Here is an 8,428-nt window from a genome sequence, read left to right on the forward strand (position 1 = left end):
TCTGTCAATGCTACCAAACTTTGTGAAGGAAGGAATGGCAAATATAGCCTTGAAGCAAATAGCAGCTTAATGAACATTCAACCTATTTGGAGACGATGGCACTTAGCAGCTTAACGAACATTCAACCTATTTGGAGTGGAGATGATGACATTTTAGCTGTCAAGACGAAGTATGGGCAAGGGTCATCTATTGCAGGTTCTGCTACAGGAACTTTCATCGCTAGGTTTTGCCGTCTTCAGACAGTTCTCCACAAAATTGTACTTCGTGGCAAAAAAAAAAAATAAAATAAAAAAAAATAAAAAAATCGTGTAGCATACTCAGCAGACGGAGCTGATCTCAGTACTAATCCAATTGAAAAAATAAATAAATAAATTCGGAAGCAATCTGCTGCACCAGTAAACCAGAGCCAGAGCATATTACTAACAAAAGTAAACCTACATAAGTTCAACCCATCTGTATATTTATGGTTCACTATTGTTATCTTACAATAAATATGCACCAGAGCAAACACAATCCACATAATGGCTGAAGAACCAATCACCCTGTAATGGGATGGGCTATCAAACTTTTAACCCCAAACTCAAAATCTAACTACAATTTCTTCTCAATGCATCTGGAACAAATTCTCAATGGAAGGGCCAATGGACAAAACTTCATCCACCCTTAGGTTCACATGGGGCCTGGAAATGGTAAATAAAGCCAGGCCGTTATTGGTGATCTTGGCACAGCCATTTATATGCAGAACTTCGAGGCGTGGACAGCCATTGCCGAGGGCCAGCAAGCTCTGGTCACAGATGTGTCGGCAGCGGTTCACATGCAGCACTCTTAGCTTATTGCAGTACAACCCGATTGCAGACCATCCAGGTAAATGGACCCCATGGCAGACAGCAAGGTTCCACTCCTCAAGCAATGGGCACCCACTGGCTATTGCTACTACGGAATCATCTGTGAGGTAGCGACACATCCTGAGATTCAGGAAGCAGAGGCTTTTAGCGAAAGCAAGGTTACCCAGGCCATCCAGACCAGTTGAGCTTCCTAACTTGTGCAAGTTCAGGTACTTGAGCCCACTGCCACTAACTACGTCCAACAAACCATATGGAGAAAGCATGCAAGACTCAGCTTCAAGGTAACAAAACGAACTTGAACAATCTCTGAATCCAACACCAGACAGACGCCTGCAGCCTGTAATGATTAGTGTGCAAACGTTTGAACAATTGCTAAAGATTGCAGAAACCCCTTGGTCTGAAATGCCCATGCAAGAACCAATGTTTACACTCTTCAAAGCACGGCAGCCTTTTGAAAGACTTTCCAAACCAACATCTGTAATATTAAAGCAGCTTTGAAGTTCAACAACCACCAGATTAGGGCACCCAATTGCCACCTGTGCTAAACCATCATCTGTTATACCAGAACAGCAGTAGAATGAAAGGGATTTTAGAGATAATCCAGACATTCTCAGTGTGCTCAAAGCTGAGTCAGGTAGCTCTGTGAGCCCAGCAAGGGATATCCGGTTAAGACAAGGTGAGTGAGCCAATATCTTAGGGATGCACTTGGCATGCTCCTTGTCTATTGTAGGGTTAAAAGAACAATGGAATGTTAGTGATTTCCGACCAAGGTTTCGAATTTTGAACCAATTCTTGCAAGTTAAACCAAAAGCACTCCTCTCTGACTCGCTTTCTAGCTTGTTAAATATAGAAAGCAAGCAATCATCAGATAGGTAACTGATGGAGTTCTCTAAGCTGACATCTATTGTCTCTCTTTCCATATTTCACTTACTGAGTCCCGTCTGAAGGTTGGAGTGCTTGGATCTTTATTAAATACTTCTGGGATGTACTGGAGGAAGATGAACTTGCTGGATCAAAACTACACAAAACAGCTGGCTCACCGTATCCGTAGCCAATAGATGCTCCACATTTTCTGCAGAGAAGCTTAGTTTTTGGCCTGTAACTACGCCAGGCAAGGGGAAAGCAAGATACCTCGTCCACCTGAGTAAATCGGCTGAGATCAACAGATATGAATGAAATCAGTCCTTTCTTCAGAGACTTCTTATATGAGGATCCTACTTCAGATGTGCTTCGGTTAGAAGATGAAAGGTTTAGAGGGTATCCACAAGATCCACAACTGTCAATACAAATGTAATTGTTGTCAGAGCCTGCAGAACAGACAGAGTAGCGGACATAGATACAATACATGGTATCCAGAAGAAGATATTGCATTAAAGAGGTGTTTGACCAATCGAGCTGATACTTAGGGCACTCACAATGCAAGACTCTATCACAGAGTCCAGGACACTTAATTACATATTATTTATGGTATTTTCCTGATGTGGCACCATATTTATTGAAAAAAGAGGTAGAAAAAATAAGACTCCAAGTCTTATTTAGACTCCAAGTCCACATTGTTCGAGGTAATAAATAACTTTAGACTCTATGATAGAGTCTGCATTGTGAGTGCCCTTAGGAGACAATGGTATTACATTGAACTCATCTTGCTATCAGTGATAACTGTATCAAATAAAATAAAAACGGCATTTGAGGGAAACAACAACAACAAAAAAGGGATCATTAATGCCATGATGGAGAAAAAAATTAACAAACAGTTCACCTATCTAAGGAAATATCAGTCCACTTGAAGATTTTCCTTGTTAATGAGGAAAGGGAACGAGAAATGAATGCATTTTATCATCTTTATACATTAGATAGCAACCATAATGACATTTAAGATTCCAAATATTATCAATGGTTGAATCCTAACAAGTTACTACCTCCATCCTGCAAAGAGTGACGTTTTGATTTTGTCCAAAGTCCAAACTATCTCATGTTTGACCAAGTTTATAGAGAAGATTATTAACATTTATGACACGAAGTAGATTTACAATGAAAACTATTTCATGATAATTTAATGATATTTATCTGGTATCATATATATTAGTATTTTTTTCGTATAAGCTTAGTCAAACTTATAGATTGTTTGACTTAGGACAAAACCAGAACGACACTTAACGAATGCAGTATATAATACATGGGGGAGTTGTCCAGGGTCCAGACTTCTATGTATATAGGATTTTTCAATCAGTTGTGTAAACAAACTACACTGCAGTTGACGATGAGCATCAAACCAAAATAGCTTACGCCAACGCAAAACCCTTGTAACGTCCTTTATGTTCAGTTTCAAGGAGCAGTGCCACGACAACACAAACTCTAAGTTTTACAAGGTCATTCCAGCAAGCCCACATGTAGCATGCTCACACGGCTGTCCACAGGAAAGGATATTGCAAGGTGAATCCCGACAAATCTGGACATCACATGAAACTGTTGTATGGATGAGCTCACTACTGGAAATTAGTGTAGTCCCCCAAATTCCAGCAGCATGACTCTTTTTTTGGCAACAAATAGATGACCATCAAGTTAGCCATTCTAAGTAACAAATATCGTGGGTGCATGTGCATCACCCAAACAAACTGTACCCTAGTTGGTAAATCAGCTAAATTAGACTAATGATTACTTCATCAGGCCAAAACCGTACCCAATTTCTGATCAGACATTTTTATGATATTTATTTGGTATCATAAGTATTGGTATTTTTTCATATAAACTTAGCCACACTTATAGATTGTTTGACTTGGACAAAACCAGAATGACGATGGAGGCAGTACATAAATACATGATGGAGTTGTCCAAGGTCCAGACTTCTATGTATACGTAACTTTTCAATCAGTTGCGTAAACAAACTATGCCACTGCAATTGTTGATGAGCATCAAACCCAAACAGCAGACGCCAACACAAAACACTTGTACGTCCTTTTATTATGTTTCAATTCAAGTTTCCATTGGACAACTGTAATCCGACAACGGATGACATCTACCGTGCAAATGTACCTTGCTTTATGTTCAGTTTCAAGGAGCAGCACCACGACAACACAAACTCTAAGTTTTACAAGGTCATTCCAGCAAGCGGCCCACGTGTAGCGTGCTCACACGGCTACCCACAAGAAAGGATATTGCAGGGCGAATCCCGACAAATTCGGACATCACACAAAACAGTTGCACGGATCACGGATGAGCTCACTACAGCTTCTGGAAATTAGTGTAGTCCCCCAAATTCCAGCAGCATGACTCTTTTTTCGGCAACAAATAGATGGCCATCAAGTTAGACATTCTAAGTAACAAATATCGTGGGTGCATCAGCCAAACAAACTGTATCTTGGTTGGTAAAACAGCTCAATTAGACTCAGGATTACTTCATCAGGCCAAGACCGCACCCAATTTCTGATCAGGCAGGTAGAATACAGTATACAGAATCGGTAATCGCACACAAATCAAACCAAGCACAAGGGTTACGGATTGTGTATTTCCGGTTCTTGGTTCAGAAACACTAGAACAGGACACCAAGATTCCCACTCCAAATTCTAAAAGCAAGGTATCATCCCCAGGACAGGTATAAGCAACAATCACCCAACAGCATCCATCCATGGCTCCACCCCGATTCACCCGTAACTACAGGCAAGAAACCGGACCCAGACTCCTCGCCTCCCACCAGACGGACCGAAGAATGGATCAATTGACGGTGCAATCGAGGGGTAAAAGTCACCTGTAGTCGACGTCGCGCTGGGACATCCTCGGGCCGCAGGAAGATCGGGAAGTCTCATGGATCTAGGCGACGGCGTCTGGGGTAGTGGGCGCCCGGTCAGGCGGAGGCGGCCATGGTCGTTGAGACTTCTTGTTGGTTTGCAGGGGAGGGGAGGGGGCCGCAGGGGAAAGGAATATGGGGGCAAATGGCAATGACTTGGCAATCTTGGCTGCTTGGGGGCGGGCGGGCGGACGGACGGACGCGCGGGCGGCCGGCGGCAGACGTGTATGCGACTCTCCGTTCTTGGTCGGCGGCTGTTTCTGTTTGACTCTACCGTTGCCGTTTCGGGTTGTCATATTAAAGTGGCTGATGCGTGCAGGGGACTATTAGTATATTTTTTTTTATTTTAAAATGTAAAAGCTCCTTTTTCTGTTCTATAGACAAGTGGTCTCTTGTGAAATAAAAATGACTTTAAAACATGTGGTGTTGTAGTACTGTTGTAGATTGTGGTGACCTTTTTTTTTTCCTATCGAATCATTACCAACAAATACGATGATAAGTTACTCGTTTGGTCTAAAAATAACTATACATCTTGTTTATTTTCCAAAAGTCAAACTTTTTAAGTCCAGTCAAATATATAAAAATATATTTGTATATCTATAAACAATTTTCTTTTTAAAGAATCTAACCTTTTTAAGTTCACTCAAACATATATAAAAAATATACTAATATTTATGACAAGTAATACATATCATATCATTAGATAATAGTGGATTTTTTTCAGAAAATGAGATGTGCAGTTATTTTAGGATGGATAGAGTGTATAATGATCTAATAACATCTTCCACGACTAAAAAGACTAAAGAGTAGACATTTTGTTGGTGCGACAATTGACTTCGGCTCTTCGTCCTGCCTCCTACGATCTCCCACCCCTCGCGTCTATGCCCCTTGCCTCACGAAAAAGGAAGAAACCTCGTTCGTCACAATCCCGCAATCTCGCGGAACCGCACCCCTTGCGTCCCCCACAGCGTCACAGCGCACCTCCACCACCTGCGATCGCCCCACGCACCCGTGACCACCGTGGGCACAGCTAGGGGTGCAAAGGGGTAACCTTTAGGTGCACCTCCAAACCTCTTTAGTTCAAATATTTGTACTACTTCTTAATTTTTTTGGAGAAGTAGTATAAATATTTGAACTAAAGAGGTTTAGAGGTGCACATAATCATCACTCATTTGCAACCCTAGGCACAGCCCGCCGCCGCCCAGGCAAGACCTGAGGCCACCTTCCCGGCAGCAGAGCCGGCACCTCCAATGCGACGCCGATGCCGCTACTGCGTTACATCGAAGCAAACGCCGACGCCGCTCATGCACCCTAATCAGCGCCACCAACCATCCATGTCCACGACACCCTGCTGGTCCGCCGCTAGGCACGCCTCCCCGGTATTGCGACGTTCATCGACATCCGAGATACCAGAGCAATGGGCCTTCGTAGCCAGCCACGCGATCTCCCTGCTGCGCGTTCATCGTCTTCGTTACCAGCATGGTCGCTTAGCGTACCTAGCCAGGCCAGCGGCAGTCCGTTTGGTACGAAGGTAACCTTCTCATATCTGATCGGTTTTAGATCCCGTGAGGAGATCCAGGGTTCATACTAATTTGTCCATGGGCAACCTTCGGCTTCAGATCCACTAGTGGTTTGATAGTCGTTGCGAGTTGTGAGATTGTTTGTGCTGTGTGTGGGGAAAGTAGTGATGTCTGTTGACGCATCTAATGTTGCAACTGATCTTATTGCTGAATTTGTGTTTAGGCCCACTGTTCATCATCTCAATAAAATTCGACCAATTGCTTGAACCATTTGCACTTGCATCGCATCGATCATAACATTATGGTTGACCCTGTTTGCTTTACAGATTTGGACTACATTTTTTCACTGTATTCCCACAAGCTGTTTTGACGTACATTCTTTTTTCATTTCAGAATACAAGTTCCATTCCCACAACAGGATGGGCTTATTATGGTGGCATTCATGGATGATCACTATCCTGTATGGACTGCATTTTCTCTCCTGAATAAGGTACCAACCATTATTTCTGAGATTTGGATAGACAGTTCTCTTGGAGCCATTAACTTTAACTTGGGATGGAACTTTGGATAGATAGTTTGTATCTTCAGGGATGATAATATTTTATAAAATGATTGAAAAGTTACCGTACCAGAAACAGTATGCGTTCAAAAATTGGCCGATAATGGTTGGTAGCAAATGAATTAGTGACTTCTGTTTGAGAAGTCTGGATGCATCTTTTAGCAACCAATTGCTTCTCCTCTTTGTCACACTGTTCCTAGAGAAGCCGGTGGTGCAGCAGTATAGAAATGGAAGACAAGAAAGTCAGTGGCATCGGAACAATTGAAGTTGTCCTAGATTTCGATGAATATCCAGCCCTGCTCCTTCGATCGACACCACAATGTGGAACATCCAGCCCCATGTCTAGTATTTTGATTTTTCTTTTGTTTTTTCAACTGATGCACATTTCTGGATCTAATAGTTCAGAGCTTTGGACCAGCGGCATGAGTCTAATAATTCAGAGCTTCAGAGCTTATATTGCAGAGCTATATTTGCATCCCTGAGTGGATTCTTGCTTGCACTAGATGGAAGTTATCACATTATCTGGATTATACTCTCGGAGCTATTGGTTAATGCAATACAGAGTTGGCCTCTGTCCTGTAACGTCGACTACGACGATGACGCAATAGTGGTGATGCAGCAGCAACAAGATTAAGGCTCCACGAGGGTCCTAATATTTCGTCATACACGACATTGCCACTCCCACGTTAGCTGAACCATCCATACACTTTTTGTCAACTTTACTTCTCTGCTGTAGTGAATAAATATTTGTTGTTTCATCATCTATTGATTTGTTGATTCTTGCTAGACATGGGACAAACAACACATCATCTACCAGGTTTTGGCATGATAGGCCACAAAGACGGTGATGCTGCAACTACGGATGATGCCGCCGATCTGACCCGAGAAGCCCCTGACGACCTCGTCATGATTGAGCCCTGCACAACAGCTTTGCTAAGCCGAGGGTGCCTGCTGACGCAACGACACGACAATGCTCTCGTCTGAGCCCTTATACCCTGCCGATTCCTCCACAATGTTCATGTCAAGCCGCGACCAAACCTCGGTGATTTTCACTTATTTTTCTTTGATCCCTGAGCCAGTATATTTTTGAGTTATATGCATAGGTCAGAGGAGCATGTTACCATATGCATAGGTCCACAAGCCGGAAGGTGAAGGTCCCATGGTTACACAATATTGCATACGTGAGTCAAAGAGGCTGAAAAATAAAGACGGTAAAGAGTCCATGGCTACACATTATTTTTAGTAATACAACACATGGTCAAACTTTAATTGTTATGGTGTTATATTTTCTTTTTGGATCAACACATGAGCAAACTTTGCCTTTTGAATTAATTAGTTTTAAAATATTGTTACCTTATTGTGCTGTGTTTTTAATATAAAATTTTAGATGTCCCACGGGCATGCTACCTAGTCTAGATATAAAGAAAAAGAGAGAGAAAATATGAGAAGCACCGTGAACTCTACAAAGTGGCTTTAGCAATAAGATGGTGTCAAATGCGGAGTGTCCAAAAGAAAGAAGCTAAAGAAAATAGAATTTTGGGTTGTAAAAAGAATATTAGGTGGAAAAAACCCAACTTACTCTAGGAGTGGTCTATATTTAGCGTCTAGAAGCTTCGGGAATGACACGTATCAGGTGAGCCAACTTAATTTGTGGTGGGTTATATGCAAATATGCAATGAATAATAGAATATAGAGAAAATAATATAGAATTTCTTGGTGG

General features: G+C 42.1%; 2 protein-coding genes across 2 annotated transcripts; one reads left to right on the forward strand and one right to left on the reverse strand.

The window, feature by feature from the left end:
- On the reverse strand, positions 389-4,890 carry LOC8057111 (F-box/LRR-repeat protein 12). The gene is made up of 2 exons (XM_002450476.2): positions 4,591-4,890; positions 389-2,121 (listed from the first exon to the last, which is right to left on the reverse strand). Exon 2 carries the CDS (start codon positions 1,763-1,765, stop codon positions 605-607), a length of 1,161 nt encoding a protein of 386 aa, XP_002450521.1. The 5' UTR covers positions 1,766-2,121; positions 4,591-4,890; the 3' UTR covers positions 389-604.
- On the forward strand, positions 4,765-8,017 carry LOC110435872. Its single transcript, XM_021461958.1, has 4 exons — positions 4,765-4,854; positions 5,814-6,160; positions 6,543-6,639; positions 7,496-8,017. Exons 1-4 carry the CDS (start codon positions 4,765-4,767, stop codon positions 7,535-7,537), a joined length of 576 nt encoding a protein of 191 aa, XP_021317633.1. The 3' UTR covers positions 7,538-8,017.

The sequence above is a fragment of the Sorghum bicolor genome, chromosome 5 (genome assembly GCF_000003195.3).
Source record: "Sorghum bicolor cultivar BTx623 chromosome 5, Sorghum_bicolor_NCBIv3, whole genome shotgun sequence".
Lineage (NCBI taxonomy): Eukaryota > Viridiplantae > Streptophyta > Magnoliopsida > Poales > Poaceae > Sorghum > Sorghum bicolor.

What these genes read in the sequence shown, in the direction of transcription:
- LOC110435872 (XM_021461958.1), top strand. Translation starts at nt 4,765, where the DNA reads ATGGGGGCAAATGGCAATGACTTGGCAATCTTGGCTGCTTGGGGGCGG. An exon ending in GGGCGGCCGGCGGCAGACGT is followed by an intron (nt 4,855 to 5,813) that starts GTATGCGACTCT and finishes TTGCAACCCTAG; the next exon opens with GCACAGCCCGCCGCCGCCCA. An exon ending in GCAGTCCGTTTGGTACGAAG is followed by an intron (nt 6,161 to 6,542) that starts GTAACCTTCTCA and finishes TTTTCATTTCAG; the next exon opens with AATACAAGTTCCATTCCCAC.
- LOC8057111 (XM_002450476.2), bottom strand. Translation starts at nt 1,765, where the DNA reads ATGGAAAGAGAGACAATAGATGTCAGCTTAGAGAACTCCATCAGTTAC.